Source organism: Strongylocentrotus purpuratus, unplaced genomic scaffold (assembly GCF_000002235.5).
Source record: "Strongylocentrotus purpuratus isolate Spur 01 unplaced genomic scaffold, Spur_5.0 spur5_contig_859, whole genome shotgun sequence".
In the NCBI taxonomy this organism is placed as follows: domain Eukaryota; kingdom Metazoa; phylum Echinodermata; class Echinoidea; order Camarodonta; family Strongylocentrotidae; genus Strongylocentrotus; species Strongylocentrotus purpuratus.
Window position 1 is genome coordinate 265,404 of NW_022145567.1, and position 21,303 is coordinate 286,706.

General features: G+C 35.4%; 2 protein-coding genes across 2 annotated transcripts; both read right to left on the bottom strand.

Annotated features, from left to right (window-relative positions):
• Positions 1-13,857: 13,857 nt before the first annotated feature.
• Positions 13,858-16,748, bottom strand: LOC105440978 (ankyrin repeat domain-containing protein 50-like). Its single transcript, XM_011671637.2, has 2 exons — positions 14,430-16,748; positions 13,858-13,929 (listed from the first exon to the last, which is right to left on the bottom strand). Exons 1-2 carry the CDS (start codon positions 16,746-16,748, stop codon positions 13,858-13,860), a joined length of 2,391 nt encoding a protein of 796 aa, XP_011669939.2.
• A 344-nt stretch (positions 16,749-17,092) lies between these two features.
• On the bottom strand, positions 17,093-20,116 carry LOC105440979 (serine/threonine-protein phosphatase 6 regulatory ankyrin repeat subunit C-like). Its single transcript, XM_030998360.1, has 3 exons — positions 20,054-20,116; positions 18,855-18,952; positions 17,093-17,861 (listed from the first exon to the last, which is right to left on the bottom strand). The coding sequence occupies exons 1-3, from the start codon at positions 20,114-20,116 to the stop codon at positions 17,093-17,095; spliced, it is 930 nt and encodes a 309-aa protein (XP_030854220.1).
• Between the last annotated feature and the right edge of the window lie 1,187 nt (positions 20,117-21,303).

Here is a 21,303-nt window from a genome sequence, read left to right on the forward strand (position 1 = left end):
TGATTGAAATCCGGACCTAAACTCTATTTTCTTCTAGTCAGGTAAACATCATGTAAGTAGGATGGTAGGTTAACCTAAGGACATACAGGAATCGAAAACCATTGTGGAGTTCAATTCATGCTTCTTGTGTATTCGATCTTGCGTTGTGAATTAATATATTTTCTTCTACATGTATATAAATACATAAACATTTTTAATACAGGGTGTTACAAAAATGGACTAAAATACTGCAAATAAAGCAGGGGGAACTTCACAGGTACCAGTTTACACACAAACTCAAGAAACTAATAAACCACACATAACTCTAAGCTTTACCTAGATATTTTTTTCATCTCTCTCTCTCTGTTTTTATTTGTTCTAATCCCCCATTCACCAGAGCTCTCAGCGGTAGCGCACGATTATGTAAAAGATTCTCAACACATTCCACATTACAACTTTTCTCCTGGATTATTCCTCTCTTGTTCCCAGTCCTCTGTGAGCTGCTTTGTGATCATTATTTTCCGCATCATGCCTAAACATGAAGAAAATAGTTTTTTTTTTAGCGAGGTTCAAGATGAGATGTCATGAGCTTTAAAGAAAAAAGGAGGAGCTATATGTAATGAATATTTGTCAAAACAAATAAATAAAGAAGCTTACGTTATCTTTAAACAAAACCATGAAATAACCTTCTCACACGCACCCATGATCTATCAAACTAAAACACTTGTCGAATGACAAGTAATTTGTTATCCGGAGAATTAATCTGATAATGCATACCAGTTTCACATGTTCACTTTCTCACTATTTATTTCATTTTAGGAATAATCTTCGATCTACCTACCTTATCATTTCGTCATATGTATGATGAGCATCTTATGCAATTTTGGCATTGGTAGTATCAGTCACGATGGGGGTCCATTCCGCTGCTCTGAAAGGTTACAATTGTCAAGAGAGGAGTTTTCCTATCGCCAAACTATTAACGATTCTAGTGATTTTCCAAATTAAGTCTGTGTGTTCTAACACTTTCGAATTCGTCACCCAGCCTGCTGATGTGAGTGCCAAAGAGGATACATCTGCGTTATTTCAGTGTACCTTACGATCACTGGTTGCCTTCTCTTCTGCAACCTCCTACTGGGTAAACGGTCTTACTGAAACTCTCCACCAGAATGACCTGTACATTGTCACTACAGTAACAGACATCATCAATCAAAGGATTACATCCTCCCTTACCATAAACAAGCTCGATAATCATTACTCACTTAGATGATGATCGAAATATTATTTCATCTGAGTTTGCAACGCTTGACGTCTTTTATCTCCTCAAGGGCAACGAATTGCACTGCAGGGGTCTATACCCCTTAGTATCATCCTCCATTCAACAAGATCAATATCCGACAACAATCTCGACACATTTCGCAACCACTATGAAATTGTATTTGAATAGCACCATCACACGTGCATCGAAGGAGTTAGCTGAAGGTATGCATATCTTTGTAGTACCTATTTTGTTTAATTGCGTTTGACCTACTGTTCTTTGGTATTATAATCATCGAAAGTTTACAAATGTATTAGGAATCGCAAATCAGGTGCTCCGCCGCCTTCTCTGAAAGTTATTCGTTTTAATGATAAGAGATCTTCTTCACGCGATGTACACGAAAATACGTTTTATGAAATCCCTGATTCATATATACGCCCTTCAATTTTAAGCAATGATCGGAAGCTTAAGAAACACATTTCGCTCAGAGGACAGGGACATCTTGACATCATTCATCTTTGATAGCGCCATAGATGTGTTCATACGCTATTTATCAATGAATCAATAAATCAAATCAAACAAGCTGTTTGTTTGACTAATATTCATTGATAAATTAGTACTACCAGTACACGACATGGAATCTACGATTTGAAAAGGCCGAGACCTAGTTTTTTTCGAATTAACTCATTTAAATGAAATGGGAAATACCAGTGACTACCATCATGAAAGCAAATAGGAATTGTTATCCATGCTTAGCCTATATGAATTTATTGCTATATGGCGCCCCCCCCCCCCAAAAAAAAAAAACAAACACAAACACAAACAAAAAAAACCCAGTATGTAAGAAATATACTTAGAGAAGAAAGGATTTAAAGATCCAGAGTGGGTTAGATTATTATCGCAAGAGAGTGTCAGGATTTGTATCATGTTATTATTCCTTCCCTCTATACAACCACTCAGTGATTACTCTATTGGAATTTAAAAAATAAAAAGCAAGATGATGGATATTCGGAAGTCCGATGCTTCTCTATGTTCAAGTAATGTGAATCCTTTAAAAGAATGAGATTGGTTTGGAGAAATGAATGTGCTTCATTTGACCCCGGGTTTTCATGGGAAGTTCAAAATACGACGAATGACACGAGCAAGAAGTACGAAGAAAACGAAAAGGAAAAAAATAAGGGAAAGAATGAAAATAACGAGAGATGATACACAAACATATAAGATCAGTAGGAAAATGAAACTGCAGCAAATTGCTATTCATTCTTTCACATATGCCCTGAAGGGTGAGAAATCAATCAGTCGCTGTTAATTTTTTCGCTCTAAAAACTTTGGACAAAGAGTTATGGAAATTAAACTGCCAGAGTGACGTCTACACATTCCTTCCTTTATACTAAAGTCTGCTCTACTCGAAAGCATAGAATTCCATTATTTAGTTAGCAAAACAATTCTCCCTGGGTTATTTCAACAGCTTCCTGGTTAGTTGTAGCTGGTAAGGTTCTGAGTAAGGTTTTAAGAAAGACCATTAATAAGCTGGGAACTTTAGAAGAGGACGCTCTTTCCACTTCTATTATTTTGTATACGTCTGTCTGTCTCTCTCTCTCTCTCTCTCTGACAGAGACACACAAACAGACAATCAAACACTGGTTCTCTCTTCTTCTCTTTGTTTCTCCGTCTATCCCTCTTTATCCTCCCTCTCTGTCCCTCTCTCTTTTCCTATCCCCTCCTCCAATTCCTCTCTCCGTATATAAAAGACCCACTCTTGCTTGAATATCACAGCAAAACCAACTGTCACACACATGTAAAGGTGTAGGGGACTACACACATGAAATTCAGTCCAGCTTTTTAAACTCATAGGGCATTTTTACGATGATATACACTGTATATATTTCCAAATAGGAGTAAATGACATATATATTATTTGTTATTTTTACCAGACTAAATCACTCTTTAATTATAGGAAAGTACTATTCATTAAGCATGAAAATCATATTCAATAAGGGTGAAAGTCCTACTCAATACATAAGAGGGTAAGAAAAAAACCTGAGAACAATTTATTTTCATTTAGGTATTTATTAGCAAAGCGAGCAAATTCGATCATTCATTTTGATCTGCTACATCCATTATTCAATTTAAACAAAAAGGGTGGTTACAGAACAGATTATAGAACAAAAAGCCTTCACATTTCATAGAATCCATATATGCGGTCCATCTTGCATACTATTATAATTGATACGTTTGTCATTATAACCCGCTGAGGCACATAGAGGTTTGAAGTTTGAAGTTTTTTTATTCCACATTTAACATTAAAAAACAGTTTAGATTCTTTCTTTTTCTATATAATATACAGGCGTTTATTATAAGAGTATATTTCACACAAGAACAAACAATTAAAGATTTCAAATCAAGTATAATGTACAGAAAATAAGTGCGAAATTTAGGAATATGTAGATATAACAGGCAAGGTCAAAACAATTTAAAATGTGGGAAGCCTAAATAAAAAGCATAGATTGTATGTGAATAGGCTCCCGTACTGAGTAACACAATATAGTAGGTCTGAATTTAAAAGGTATGAAAGGAGGCGAAAACGGAGTAGTATAGCATAGATAACTGCATAATATGCATACCATACGCAACAATACACTAGATATCAAATTTCAGTTTATAAAAACTCTTTAGTAGGTAAAATATTGTAAACTATGTATTATAAATTGTAAATAATTCATTAACGATATACATGTATCAATGAACAATATACAGCATTAGCTATAACCACTGAATACTACAATACTCCTTCCAAATTTCGTATCGTATGATTAACAATATGTGAAGAAAATCTCTATTAATATTACCATTCCAGTATCATGCAAAGTATAACCCATAAACCTCTACAAAGACGCTATTAAACAGACTATATTGGATATAACTACATGTATGCGTTAAGTTGTTATCTGTGTCGCTTGTCCTGTCTTTCTTGTTTTATATTTACACTTCTGATATGTATGTCCTTTAAATATGGATTACACTCTACTACAATTAAACACAACACTGTCAAACAATATAAAACTTCATGCATGGGAACATAATTATGTCATTGCCAAAGTTCGAAAAAGTTCCAGAGAAAAGCAAGAAAGCAAACATTTTCAAGCTTTTAAAGACAAAGGGCACACAACTATTGACATTCACGAGAGGATAGCATGGTTAGTGCATAATAACCAGCTTAAAGTTTTGCTTGCTGTTGGTGATTTGAAGCGATTTTTAACATAGTTGTAACATAACCCACTGAGATGCATGGAAGCATACTGATCATATAAGAACGTAGAGAAAGGTTATATGTTCATTCTTAACATCTATTTTATGTATTCAGTGTTTGAAACAAAAAAATCATGTTTGTATAGAAGAACACTAAAAGACGAAGTAAAATAATACATATATTGTATAGTGATTAAGTTATTTACAAAGGAAGATAATTTTTAAAATTATCAAATACATTAGGAATTTACTTCTTTGATACATGCATGTACCATTATTACATTCATTGTTTTCCTGTAAATTATATATGGGTATATATTGTATAGCCATACATCAGGATATGTATATACATAATTGTGTAACATATTTGATTATTGTTTTAAGTGTTTGACTCCTCTTCATGGCTGGTCTTTTGATGTGGTTTTTGCATCATTATTTTACGAGCATAAATATATACATCGAAATGAACGGTCTTCAAAAGTTTTACTGCTATTCTTAAATAGCAAAGTTAGACCAATTGTGACCAACATCCTTTTGTCATATGAGCAAATAGGTCGGTATGAATGTCAATTATAATTTGATAAGGTGCATAATATAAGCGTTTACTCTAACCCCAATACAAAAGAGGTTGATGTTTTATTATCATGATCATGATATTGAGTAAAATAATAAGTGATATATATTATACAACAGTGATAATTTCGTTTATAAGACTAAAAACTTTCGCTATTTGTTATTCGAAATACGCATAGATGTTCTGTTGTTATACACAACGATCTTTTAAAAATAGGAATTTACTATGACATTAGTAGATTACTGTACCATATGCATACTATACTCTTCTGTACAAATACAGAAGATATGCTGCAAAACATTCAAAATATAGGCAACAATATTCCTTATATACAATTCATTGTCAATTCATGTGAATAGTTAAAACAATATATTAATGAATAAAATACATCATTGACGACTACCACTGATTACCATTAATATTGTCAGCAATTATTTGATAAGGTACACAATCTAAGCGTTTACTCTAACCCCAATACAAAAGAGGTTGGTCTTTTATTAGCATGATTATGATTTTGAGTAGAATAATGAGTGATATACATATACAACAGTGATAATTTCGTTAATAAGACTTGAAACTTTCGATATTTGTACATCAAAATACGCATAGATGTTCTGTTATTGTACACGATTTTTTTAAAGGAATTTATTATGACATTCGTAGATTACTGTACCATATGCATACTATACTCTTCTGTACAAATACAGAAGATATGCTGCAAAGCATGCAAAATATTGGCAACAATATTCCTTATATACAATTCATTATCAATTCATGTGAACGATTAACATACAATATATTAATGAATAAACTACATCATTAACGAATACCACAGATTACCATAATAATCCTTCCACATTTCATATCGTATGATTAACAATACGTAGATAAGTTCTTTATTACTATTACCATTTCCTCATCACGCAAAGTGAGGTCAATATACTTCTACAAAGACGCTATTAAACAGACTGGATTGGATATAACTGCATGCATGCATTGTGTTGTTATCTGTTTCTCTTGTCCTTGCTTTCTTGTTTTATATTTACACTTCTAATATGTGAACCCTTGTAATATGTATTTCATTCTACTACAACAAAGCACAACACTGTAAAACAATATATATTCCTGTATGGGTACATAATAATGGCATTTACATTGCTTAACCATCAAGTTCTTTATTCCAGAGAAAAGCGAGAAAGCAAACACTTTCAAATTAAAAAAAAACTATTGAAATTCATGAGAGTATAACATTGTTCGTGCATAAAAGCAAGCCGATGAATTGTGGTTGTTGTTGTTGCTTTGAAACGACGTTAACATATATTAATATTAACATAACGCACTGAGAGGCATGAAAGCATACTGATCATATATGAAACTAAAAGAAAGTTATATGTACATTCTATACATCTACTTTATCTTTATTGTTTACACAAATATCTATTCACAAATGAATAGAAGAACACTGAAACACTAAGTAAAAGTTTACGTTATGGTATAGTGATAACATTATTTACAAAGGAAGATAAAATTACAAACTTTTCACGTTTCCAAGATTATCAAATACACTAGGAATTTGCTTCTTTTATACATTCATGTACCATTGTTACCTTCATTGAATATCTGTAAATGATATATAGGCAACATATATTGTATAGCAATAAAGCAGAATATGTACATACATAATTTTGTTAATTATTCAATTATTGTTTTCAGTTTGTCTCTCCTCATCATTGCTGGTATTTTGGTGTATAACAGTTTTTTAATAGGAAATTAGTCCCTTTGTTACCAACATACTTTTCGTTATAAGGGTAAGTATGTCGGTATGATCGTCAAAGATACTTTAAAATGCGCACAAACTATGCAACTATTCTATCACAAAAACCAAGAAGTTTACGTTTTATTATCATGATTATAATATTGGGTAAAATAATGAGTGATATACATAATACAACATTAATCATTTCGTTACTACGACTTCGAACTTTCGTAATTCATTATTCGCAATACGCAGTGAGGTTCTATTATTATACAGGACAATCTTTGCAAATCAATTGACTACGATTTTCATAGATAACTGGACAATATGCATACTATACTCAACAATACAATATATATACAATTTCAATTTATAAGATAAGCTCCAACGGTAGGCAAAATGATAAAAACGATGTCCTTATAAATCGTAAATAATTCATAAACAATAAAAATGACCTGTATCGACGAATAATATACAGCATTAGCTATTAACACTGATAACTATCAATATTTCTTACAAATTTCATATTGTATGATTCACAAACGTCAATAGGCTCTCTATTACTATTACCATTCATAAATAATGCAACGTGAAGCCAATACACAAATACGCTATTAAACAGGCTGCGTTGCATAAATCCTCATGATATGCGTTTATTTGTTAGCTTTTTAATTATAAGTTTTAGTGATCTCACCTCTTCATGGCTGGTCTAATGTTTTTTTTTTTTTTTTTTTTTATCTACATCGTCCTTTTACGAGCAATAGCATTAAGAGCAAAAGAAACGGATCTCCCAAAGTTTGTTTCTGTTATTTTCAAATGGCAACATTAGACCGTTAGTTACCAGCATACCGTAATAAGAATTCAAAAATGTGTTGTCCATAAATTAAATTTTTATTAAAAAACATTGTGTCATTAAATACAATAAAAACGATGCAATAACTGGACAATATGAGCAAGCACGTCGGTGTAAATGTCAAAGATAACTTAAACATGTGCTCAATCTAAGCATTTAATTTTCCCCCGAATACAAAGGAGGTTAGCAATTTTAATAACTTACATGTATTTACAATATGATAAGGTCACTCATTTACAAGATAAACAACGCAGTTCATAGGACATTCTTAGCCTTACCACAAAATCAAAGAATTGAGGTTAGCTATAAATTAAAGTGTGTGATTTTTCTTATGTAATAATAATAATAATAATAATAATTGTAAATTTATAATGCGCAGTTTCTATATGTATATACTCAACTGCGCATGACATATTGGATATTATTATTACCCCGGCTTTAGCTGTGCTGCCATTATAGCGCTCTAGCATTTCAAGGAATAAATTCCTACCGGGTACCCATTTACTTCACCTGGGTGGAGTGTGGCAAATGTAGATCAATATCTTGCCAAAGGACATTAGTGCGGCGGCGGGACTCGAACCGCGGACCTTGTGATCGACAGTCCGGCGACGTATCCACTCGACCACAACACCTCCACATGTATGATAAAATGCAAATCAAATATTGTAAATCCACAATAAGTTGTATTTAGCCATGACATTTAAATTGCGGCTTACATAGATATTTAAATTGGCGCACTTAAATTCAAGTATAGATGACACAACAAATATTTAAAAGATGATAGCAGGATCAAAGTTTTGGCAACATTATGTATGCTAATATAACAGGCTGTATAAACTGTACATATAGTACATAATAAACAGGTTAGGGGAACACAACTCCCGGGTTTGTTACCCTATGCTAAATAACTGAATCAAGATAAAGGTATACATGTAATGCAATCTAAAAAATAGCATAACTGAGTAACAGAATCGGGTCAGCTCTAAGCCTTAATGTGGCAAGGAGAGTATAAAAGAAGAAGGACATAATCTGCTTTTGACGGATTTTTACAAATATTTCTGCAAAGCATGTTTATAAAATCACATTATATATTTGTTCTATTTACAAAGATAATATTTAGAAACTTGCTACTTGTATGTAACTATAGTGTGCTTCTATTCAATTTACAACTTATTCAAACTCTGTGATTCAAATATTCCTGGATAATGAAATTAACATGTGGTATAAACTACGCATAACCCCATGCAGTAAGTTGCTTATATTTCATCATATTCTGCAATAAAGCACAATTGCTCTATCGGGCGGGGCTGGTGTTGGGAATGGCGTTATATTACATAATACACGCAATACTTTCAATTCAAGCCGTTCTTTAATTACACGTATATTTATGTAAACTACATTGGGGAAAGCAGACATACATTTTAAACATATTTGTATAATAATTTATTAAGCCAAACAAATTATGTAGTACATGTTTTTCAACAGCGATGTTAAAGAAACTAAAAGTAATATGAATAACATAAGTATACAAAAGAAAAGAAACATAAACTTGATGAGAAAGCAAAATCATTTTACCACAATGTGCGCTATAAAATAATTGTGTTTGCAAATTAATAAAACCGTTTAGTCGTATAGCTTTAAGACTTTAAGGCACAACTCCACTTGCATGATCATGTGCACTATGAAAATTTACTGTGACTTTGACAATGGAACATGCGTCCCTGTTCAATATTTCTTATTTTCATGATCCAAATTCATATTATTTACACATATTGACACAGCGATAAATAACCATGTACTGCCATTTGAAGCCAGACAGGCGTTATATCTGTGCTAACGTCTTTGACTTTCTGGTTTCGAACGGGGGATATTTACAATATAATGGTATATTTACTTCTTATATCCAATTTCTTCTACTCTCTGACGTCATTCGTTATATTTATATCATATTGTTTAAATGTAACACCAGGCTCGACATAAAGTTGAAAATAGTGAAAATAAAATCTGGAAAGAAATCACATTCCAAATTAATATTTTCATGATTAACGATGAGGATATATTATGGGTATCATAGAACTTTAGAGTGATGTTCATCATGCACATGTCAATCCTAGAAGTAACCCATGTTTTCCCCATGGTTCAAATTCATTCTAAAATGGGGGTCAGACATGGCTGGGTGATAGCAAGCTACTAAAAATAATTTTGAGTTCTGCTCATGCGATTGCATTATGAAAGAAACTGTGTGGAATCGATCAAAACAAGATGACCATGTAGCATGTAAGTATTGGTGTGTAATTCAAGGTTCTGGAATCATCAAAATGGTAAGAAATTTGGTCCAGTCTTGGTAAAAGTAACAAGCATTCTACACAAAAAGATTTAAACGGGACTACACTAACATGTGGAATAAAAATGAGGTTCTCAATTTTAAGATGTTACATGTCATATTTATAATATGAAGGCATTTGAAGAGCCATGCTTATCAGGGAGTATTTTTTCTCCGATGTTCTTCCACACTCGCACAATAACAATGAAAACGCTCAGAAATTATTGTTCACCTCTTCCCAGACCACAAATTTTGTTTTAAATGGTCTATGTCAAATGATATGCTGATAAAAGGGAATGTCATCGATATTAAATATGTTCCCTCAATTATTGAAATATAGCAGACCATAGACCAAAGCATACATACACATAACAACGATTTGAAAAGGAGACCATTTTGATATTTTCTTTCAAATAAAAACATACATGTATGAATATTAGCATCGACTGTGAAATAGTAAATGTTTTGTACATTGTATACATTAATAAAATTCGAATTCGTACTATGATAATTGTTTTTATTTATTAGTAAATATAACACTATCTTTTAAACAAGAAAGTGATAACACGTGTGAAGACTTTGTGTTTAGTACATTGTAACACAGGCGATGATGTATATGAACAGGTACGCGAAGTGCCACACAGAAGGAAGCATGGATCGCTTACAAGCCCCTGATTCTGTATGAGATTCTACTTGGGGTGTGGGAGTGGTAACCGATGTAGGTACAGTATTGACAGTAAGGCTTATAGTTTCTTTGCCGTGTGGCCACTCGAAGTCATTGCACATTGTTTGACTTACATTCAAAGATACATCATGTGAGCAACAAGAGAAATAAGTGATATGGGGTATAAAAAAAATGCCACTGGTAATTAGCCCATTATCAGTAATTTCACCCCTGATGTAAATCTTCTGTTCATTCTGGTAACATGATATCGTGGTTGCAACGCTTCTAGCGGTGGATCGACAGTGTACTTCATAGGGATAATCACCATCTTCACTTAAAGTGATGAAGCATTTAGCTCGTCCGGGTGGGATCTGTACAACAATCTCCTTCTGAATAGTTTCATACCTAACGTTTTCAAAACTATTCCAGACTGCCTTTAATACGTACCCATCCTCGTCTAGACTATCAACGTTATCTATCATCAGATTCACGCAGGGAGAAATGTCTAAATCTGTGACTGAGGTGGTAAATCTTGGTAACTGGGAGGGGCTTTTAAAGCCCTTGACATCAGCTGTTCCATTAATGCAGAATGGACGAGACTTAGATTTAAATCCAAGCGTAAAAAAACAGTGGGATGTACTATTAGGTGACCAAGGGAGATGGAATGGGACCACACCAGGTTTACCTGCTTGAAGCGTTACACGTTCAGTGATATCTCTGCCTGCTACAATAACCGGACTTCCAGCAAGAATGATGGCCAAAGCGACAATCATTTGCAGGAAAGTTTGTACGAGTGCCAGGATTGAAGGACACCGGTGAACCGATTTTTGACGTTTGGTCTAAATCAAAAGGGTATGAATTTGAAAGAGAACGTTGATGAAATTTGACAAAAGTCACGGAATATCTCAATCAGCAAGCATCCGATGTGAACAATAAAAAAAAAACGATGGGGGGGGGGGGCACCATTCATTGCCTGAATTCAATGTTTCGCAATGAATCAAGTGACACTTCTCAATATATGCGAAAGATTAAAGGGATAGTTTAGATCTGTTTTGAGACCGCAAATGTCTTCAAAGTGCATGTTATTGCTCTTATTCCTATATATGACATTTTTAGTGCCCTTTTAGAACCTAAAATTGCTATGAAGGTAATTTTAGACCCCCAAATGTGTGAAATGTAGCCAATACGATCGTACCAATTCACCTCCACTTTCAAAAAAATACAGTGACCGTTAATTAATTATTTAATTAAAAATAACAATACATAGGCTGGTTGGTTGTGCGTAATATAACCAACACGAAAACGCCAACCAAAAAGCCACCATCGGCAGTGACTGAAATACGATGTAAAAGGCGCTATTTCGTTTTTTCAACGGCTTTTTCAAATTATCTAATATTTGTGATGGTACATGTATTAGAAATCGTTATAGTTATGGATATTTCAGCCGTCTCTGAACCGATTTTTAACAAACAAAAATGATTTTGTCATTTAAATTGTATGTTCTTTTAAATTTGACACCCATTTTATTATCTTTGTGTAGCGCCCTCTTCAACAAAATTTAATTCAATTCAAAATATTTTATTCACTCATTGTAGCCAAAGGCTAAATTACAAATGAATTTACAAAATTAAAAACATTAAAATCATCATACAAATTAAAAGGAATCATACACAATATTCTAGAAATAAATATTAAATGCGAATGAAAGGAACTATACATGTATAATGATAACATTATACAAATATTGCTTACAAACAAAAACAATTTCGGAATTAAAATTTAAATATAAATATTATTATCCACTTTCCATCAAAATTTAAAGCTTTGTGTATGTGACTTGAGTGGTATCTGATGGTAAAAAAGATAATAAATCATTATTTTTCATTAAGTCTAATTAAAGGAGTCTAGAAGTATGAGTTTTCTATTAAATATACAAGTAAATGTATAATCAAAAGGAACAAACATGAATATCAAAACACATTCACAAGTGATTAAATAGCTATAAGTTCTGAATCATAAGAAGTAGACTGGCAAGTGATCAATAAAGTAATTAGAATGGGTATTCTTAAACTTAAACAAACACTAAATTAAATGAGTGTAAAAGAATGTTCGGCGTTTCTATTGAAAGTATCATACATGTTTAATATACAGTCATAGAGTGACATTTGATATGTAAAAATGCAAATTATACTATTAATCTAATCTAAGCGAGATTCATAAATAGGGTAAAACAAGTTTGTGAGGATCATTTCTGGTTTAAAAGTCTCACAAGAAATGGGAGAGCACTTTTCAGATAACTGAACTATCCCTTTAAATTATATTAATTCCTTACCCTCTGAAAGCGAATAGCAAATATAACGAGGCAGTACAAACCTGAATTGATAATGGGCGCCTTCCTGTACAAATCGTAAAGGTTACTCAATTAATTTAATTTACCATTAAAACTACTGATATTCGGTAGTGTTCTCATATACGTTTTGTTTTGCACAGACGCAGAATGATAATCCATTTTTTTTCTTAAGCTTGTTATTCTAATTCATAACTTTCACATCAAGTAATGATAAAGAATAAATGGGAGCAATACTTCTCTCTTACCCCGATTTTCCGAACTGGGTTTGAGGAGGTTCCTTGGGTGGAGACAGGGTTTCGGTCACACAACTTTTGGTGAACAAAATCTGGTGAGTGTTTAGGGAAGCTGTTGAATTTAATTGTAGAAATAAGTTAGCTGATGTAAAAATAAAGCCAATCGAATTGGGTCCCTAAAATCTCTGAAATATAGAAATGCATGTATGACTGTTGAAAAATAGACGAACATGTAAATCGGAGAAAGCCCACATATGGCAAAGGGAAAATACCTAGATTAAAATATTGACTCCAACAGTACCCTTTGTACTGCATCAGGTCTTGCTTCACTGTTCTCTAGCTTCTTAAGGATCAAGCCCAGGAAGGTAAAATATCCGAAAGTGCTCTAATCCTGCCAAAAGGCGAAGTCATGCAATTTACGTACATAATGCGTTTTTAATAAATGATTATTCATATACATTATGAAGAATATCTAAAATGATTATAAATATCAATAAACATGAGAAGAAAAAAAAAGTTTGTATTAATGATGCAAGTACTTGTGGATCGAAATATATGCACTAAATACATCTCGTTCTACGAATAACAAGGTTTCCTCATAATAAAAGAAGCGGAAAGTAACTAGTACCTCTCAATCTCTGATGTGTCGTTGATTGGTAGATCATTTCCAGCATTCATCGGTGAAGGAGATTCCTGAAGGGAAAATCAATTACATCGTAGAAAATGTCATATTAGAATGCTGTGAAATGATATGATATAAGAAGACATAGTGGCGACAATCAGTTTTGGTTAGCACGGATGCTCTAGGAGGAATTAGACCTAATAACGAGAAAGACGAAATTCAAAATTCATTTAAAGAATGAACACGTTATTGTTTCTTACAACAAAAATAACTGACCATTATGTATAATTGTAATTTTTCATTCTCTTTTTTTAGAATTTGAGTCCTTTTCTCATGCATAGGTGTGTTTAAAGCAAAACATATTACGGAACCTTCACCGTAGGGATATGCACCAAAGGTCATTAATTTTGCTTTCTACGAAGCTTTGTTTTTCATCTCTATGATGATCTTAGAATTGGCTGAATGGTTGCTTCCATACATATCTGTATTTTCCATAATTTTTTCTAACCAAAGTTTCAATCAAATATATGGCATATGCTTTGTTTAGAGAAAACAAATAATAACCACTCACGCTCATTTCCCTGATTTTGTCAATTAGTGATTGACATGTCGATTTCGAGTCTTCAGAGGGATGACCGTCATTCCCAATGGTTTGTAGAAAGGGTGTATCGAAACCGCTGTATTGCCACGTCTGAGATCCATGCGGGGAAGAACCGTCTGTGTAATTTCTTGTCACGGGGCTCTTCATTTCTTCAATCTGATCTAGCATTGGATCTTGTTCAGGTTTTTCTGGATGTTTCAGCTTAGCATAAATGAAAGGATTGTGTTCTTCTCTGCCACTTTTTTCATCATCATGGGTCCTTGTGGGGAGATCCTTCAAGGAGAGTTCATCGGTTCCTCTTTTCACATTATCAGCTTGTTTGCCGTCATTCCCATCCTCTACAGTGTCTACCCCCTCCATTTGTATCACCTTCTTATGCGCATAACCTATTGTGGCGAAATGTTTAGCACCATAGTGGTGGCCCCCGGATAGTGGATCTTCTGTATCTTCCTCATTCGGGTCACCTGTACGTGGGGAGAGGTGTTCATTTACGTTTGGACGACCTTTATCTTTTTCATCATCATGGGTCCCTGTGGAAATATTCTTCAAGGAGAGTTTATCGGCTCCTCTCTTTGCATTATCAGCTTGATTGCAGTTCATCTCCTCTGCAAAGTCTACTTGAGATGTTAACTTTACTGTACGTGACTGTGTGTCTGCATCCTTTATTATCGCCGTGATATATCCTCTTGTGATTAGATTTTGGTGGCCTCCAGGTCGTGGATCCCCTATTTCTTCCACATCTGGGTCTTCCCTACGTGATGAGATGCCTTCTATTACATGTGCATGACCTGTGAATGTTGCTGCCTGGAGCGGCGTCAAACCATCTATGTCCTTCATGTGCATGACTGCTCCATTCAATGCAAGGTAATCGACTATGTCTTGGTGTCCTTCTTGTGCAGCGGCTTCTAGTGGTGTCCATCCATCATTATCTTGTTCATTGACATTAGCGTTGTGGTGAACGAGAACTTTCACGACATCCATGCTGCCATTGTAACATGCTGCATGAAGAGGGGAGAGAGAAATCCTCCGTTTCACATTTTCCTCGATCACATCAGCTCCTTTAGATATGAAGAATTTGATGATGTCCAAATGACCAAGTTGTGCTGCAGTAGAGAGTGGGGTCATTCCATTATACCTGTTCTGCTTCGCTCCTTTACTTACGAGGTGTTTGACGGCTCCTAGATAGCCATTTTCAACAGCAGCATTGAATGGAGTCCAACCCCTGACGTTACCTTTGTTCACATCAGATCCTTGCTGAATGAGATATTCCATGATTTCCAAGTGGCCTCGGGCAGCTGCAGCGTGGAGAGGAATCATCCATTTGTCATTTTCTTCGTTCACATCAGCTCCCTTGGATATGAGGAATTTGACGATATCTAAATGACCAAGTCGTGCTGCGGCATAGAGTGGTGTCATACTAGCATATCTGTTTTGCTTCGCTCCTCTTTTAATGAGATATTTGACAGCTTCTAAATTGCCATGTTCAACAGCAGCATTGAATGGTGTCCACCCAGCGTTATCTTCCTTGTTCACATCAGATCCTTGCTGAATGAGATATTCCATGACTTCCAAGTGGCCTCGAGCAGCTGCAGCATGGAGAGGAATCCGTCCTGTATCATTTTCTTCGTTCACAACAGCTCTTTTGGAAAAGAAGAATTTGACGATGTCTAAATGACCAAATCGTGCTGCGGCGAAGAGTGGAGTCATTCCATTATATCTGTTCTGCTTCGCTCCTTCAGTTATGAGATATTTGACAGCTTCTAGATGGCCATTTTGAATGGCAGCATTGGATGGAGTCCATCCTGTGTTATCTTCCTTGTTCATATCAGAACCTTGTTGAATAAGATATTCCATGAGTTCTATGTTACCGTTAAAAGCAGCACCATGGAGAGGAATCATTCCTTTGTCATCTTCCTCGTTCACATCAGCTCCATTTGAAATGAAGTATTTGAGGACATCCAAATTACAAGATTCTGCAGCGGCAAAGTGGGGGGTCATTCCATCATATCTGTTCTGCTTTGCTCCTTCTGTTATGAGATATCTGACAGCTTCTAGACGGCCCTCTTTAACAGCAGCATTGAAAGCTGTCCACCCAGTGTTATCTTCCTTGTTCACATCAGATCCTTGCTTAATTAGATATTCCATGACTTTAATGTGGCCTCGAATAGCTGCACCATGGAGAGTGATCCTTCCTTTGTCATCTTCTTCGTTCACATCAGCTCCCTTGGATATGAAGAATTTGACGATATCTAAATGACCATATTGTGCTGCGGCATAAAGTGGAGTCATTCCACTATATGTGTTTTGCTTCGCTCCTTTCGTTATGAGACATTTGACAGCTTCTAGATGGTCATTTTCAAGTGCAGCATTGAATGGAGTCCAGCCAGTTTTATCTTTCTTGTTCACATCAGATCCTTGTTGAATGAGATATTCCATGACATCAGTGTTACCTTCAGTAGCTGCACCGTGGAGAGGAATTCTCTCTTCGTCATCTGTTTCGTTCACATCAGCGCCATTGGATATGAATAATTTGATGATGTCCAAATGATTAAATTGTGCTGCAGCACAAAGTGGGGTCATACCATCATATCTGTTCTGCTCCGCTCCTTTAGTTATGAGGTATTTGACAGCTTCTAGCCATATTGAACGGCAACATTGAATGGTGTCCAACCAGTTGTATCTTCCTCGTTCGCATTAGCGCCTTCTGCAATTAGACTATCTACGATACCAGTATAGCCACTGAATGCTGCCTTGTGAAGAGGTGTCTGACCCAGCTCAAACTCAACATTCACGTCCGCTCCCTGCGGGATGAGGAAGTTAACGATGTGTGTATGTCCTTCTTGAGCCGCTGCATGAAGAGGGAGGAGTCCAGCCTTACTTGGTTTATTGGGGTTTGCTCCCTGTGAAATGAGATCCTGAACCCCTTCGAGATCACCTTCTAAAGCTGCCTTATAGAGCGGTGTGTATCCGTCTCTATCCATCTGGTATATGTCAGGGTCGAATGGTAGCTCTGGTTTGGCTTTGTCATCACTCGGGGATATTTCATCCAGTAGTGTGTTAGACATTGCATCCCAATCATCATTCGTATGACTATCAGTCTTTAGGATTTCCCTGATTTCCCCCGGCTGCAGAGGAGTTGTGCATTTTTCTAATTGGGCGCACTTGTCATCAGCGGATGTGTCGGTATTCAAATTTACAAGAGCGCCCTGTGAGAGCTCTGTCTTTTCATCCTCTATATCTGCATCGGGTCGAAATAATGTAGGCGTATTAGACAGTACACTATACTCTCGATTTTCATGCTCTCCCTGTGCTTCATTGTGTTCAGTATCTAAAGCACCGGATGTATGTTGCGATGGCATGTCTTGCAGAGATGTGATCAGAGGTTTACCGGCTCCCTCGGCCCTATAACAAAAGGCATAATTATGCTGTTGTACTCGATGTGATTTTATGGAACTAGGCATTTCAAACTTTTGAAATCATATGCATCATTTTGACTTATACTTGTTCGAATTCCATTCTAAAATAAAGAGACTGATATGGAAACAATCCATTGGAACCTAATTTTGTTTGTATTATAAACATGACATTTAAAGCAAAAAACTATAAAATAATATGCAATTGATATTGATAGGCATTAACATTTATGTCATTTGAGACTGACCACATATTGGGGGAAGGAGGGGGTGTCCATTTGTTTGAAATCTGGAACCTGATGAGATCATGGTTTAGGTCCCCGGCTATTCCTTTTCAAAGGAAATTGAAAGCAAATCGATGCATTTTGTCTATATCGATTCGTAAGAAACAATGTAAGATGTTTGAATAAAATGTAATACCAAAATGATCAGATAGAAGCGAATTAGTTTCATCATTAGTAAAAGATGTAAGGAACAAAATTGAGTCTTATAAAGAAATGAGGGATCGTACCGAGTTTAATCTACGAGGAAGACAGAATTAATATTTAAAAAATATAAAGGGCTTGGTATTGAAACGGGGAATCAACCGTTGTGCTAAAAATAATTTCATGTGGGACATGCCTGACATGACTAGATGCAATGATTATCCAAGTATGATAAATGATTACAGATAATGATTGAAGATAAAATGTTTTCATGTATGTCCACGGAAATAAAACGTAATGTCTCAGCAAAAATACATCAGTTGTGACAGCGTTATTTCCTATTTCATAAATTAATATTAAATCATATGTTACACCCCACCGCCCCCGCCCCCCACCTTTCTCTAACCCGTTTCCTCTTTCCATTACATTCACATTAGATACATTAGTGATATGCTTTACGCTAGTGGAATTACCCGAATACATTTTATAAGAACCAGTATGACAATCAAGGCCTGCGTTTTACTTGATGATGATTGATTAAAAAAAGTGAAGCTTACGGTTTGTGTTCCTGAATTCCTACATCACAATCAGCATCTTGAGGGGGACTCTGCTCATTTTCACGATGTTGTTCAAACTCGCAAGCTTTCTCAGTGTGCTGAAGAAAAACAAACAAAAAAAAAAAAAACATCACAGTAATATAATAATATTGATGTCATAATTTCACAGGGTTTTGGGTATCCAATGATTGATTTAGTCCAATATGTCATGGCAGACAATTTGGATAAATAGTGAAATAACCTGGAACAATTATAAATATAATTTGTTGTTTAATTCATGTTGTTTCCCCTTTATTAGTGTATAAACTGAAATTTCTTCTTTTAATACAACACATGACTAAAATGAGTTTATGGGTTGCATTAGGCGACATCTCTTGAACAATAGTTGTCTGCACTGTGAGGAAACTGCAAAACTAGAGCCCTTGACAAATTTCAACCCATTCTTCTTCTTTTTCCGTTTTAATCTCAATACATAATCGTGCTGCCATAAAAACTGAAAATTTAAGGTATTTTATCAAAGTCTTTTGCTCAGTTAAGATGCGACCTTTTACAGTAGATTTTTTTCTTCTATATATTGGGGCTCATGAGCCCCGTCTGGCCCGCCGGACGATTTGAACGCTGACAATTAAACCGACACAAAAAAGCCGTTTTTGGTGCTAATAGAAATGGATCAAAATACATCCTTATTGACTGTCAACATGAACTGAATCAAATCTTCTATTTTGTGGGTCATTGATCATTTTTTCTGTAATCTTATTTTAACATGTACCAGGAAAAACCACACGAGACCGGCTGTGTCGATCTCGCAGGCCTTCTGACAACTGTCTAAAAGGTTTAATAGTCCGACGGCGTACAAGGCCGAAAGCCTGCATGATTCTTATACCTTCTTTTTTGCATTTCTTTATTTTTACGGTCTCGTGGGCAGTGGGTCTAGAGAAACTAGTGAATATTATTTTGAAATCAGATGTTCCATTCTTTTTAAGGAAATTTGTATTTTGATTGATATTCATATAAATAGTACTGTTGGCAAATTTGAGTGGTCGTGAACGTATTACAACATCAAGAGCGAGAACGTCAAGTCTATAAACCTCGTAAGCATACATGAAATATGAAAGATGAGTAGATATAATATCGTTTCCTTTAGACTTTAATGACTTAACCTTTCAGAATGATTAAGCATAAACATACATTTTGCTTACCTTAACTCCACCTGTTACTGTTGATCCAGGACCCATCTCTTCACCATCAGTGTTCACCCCCATATTGGAATCACTCTGTAGCAAGTGAAATGTAAAGATATTCATCAGAAAGGGGTGACAAGGCATCAAGCTCTGTTAATATTGGAGCCAGTGTGTACTTTTTATCATTCTTTAATGCAAATTAATTTATGATAATTATATACTATAAACTTTTAAAGGGATCCGGTAACTTTGTCTCAGATTCTGAAACAAAATCCTGGATTTAGTTCATGCTGCAATGATAATTATAAACCTTTAGGTCAGTCAGGAACCCCATGACTTTTACAAGCCGATCGCCTGTCTGATTATCAAGATATTTATGATTGAAATTACAAATTTTGAATACCGTTTGCCAAACGGTTTTCATAACATTACAGTCTATTGGGAAAAACGAGTATAGTAAAACCGGTCACTTAAAGATTTTTACTTTTTTGAAGCACTTCTTGATCATTTTGAAGCGCGATTTGTTTAGGGCTTCAATATTACACCATATCACAGACAATGGTAACACGTAGGGCCGTGCATCTCAGATTTAACATTGTTAAACGATGGCGCGATCCTTAGTGACTGCGCGATCCCGCCATCACTTGGCTTAACGCTTATAATCGGCGAATAACACAAATCAATATGGTCTAGAACTAGACTACGTGGGGTCCAGAGGCGGTGCCCCCGGAAGCTCAGGGGTTTTAGGCATTAAATAACTGTCAGATATTAAATCATATTTAGTATTTAGATACCTTATTTGTGACATTGGCAGGTCAATAATTGGCATGGGGTCCAGGGGGCTAAGCCCATACTGGGGTTTTAGGTATTTCATTGTGGTCAGATGAGCATCCAGGGGCCCGCTTCAGGGCCCTTGGTGGGGTCCAGGGGGGCAGAGTCCCCGTGAGCCCAATGGCTTAAGGTTTTTAATTACAGTCAGATGAGCATCCAGGGGGCAGAGCCCCCCTGAGTTTGGGGGGTATTAGGCATTACATTACATTCAGATGAGCATCCAGAGGCCCTCCTTAGGGTCCTTGGCGGGGTCCAGGAGCAGAGCCCCCGGAAGCCCAGGGATTTTAGGTATTTAATTATGGTCAGATGAGCATCAAGTGTCCCGCCTTAGAGCTCTTGTTGGGGTCCAGGGGGCACAGAGAGGATTTTTTTATGTTAGGGTTCGGTGCAAAATGTAATGAATTATTGATAATTTATTGCATTATCTTTGTGTGTGT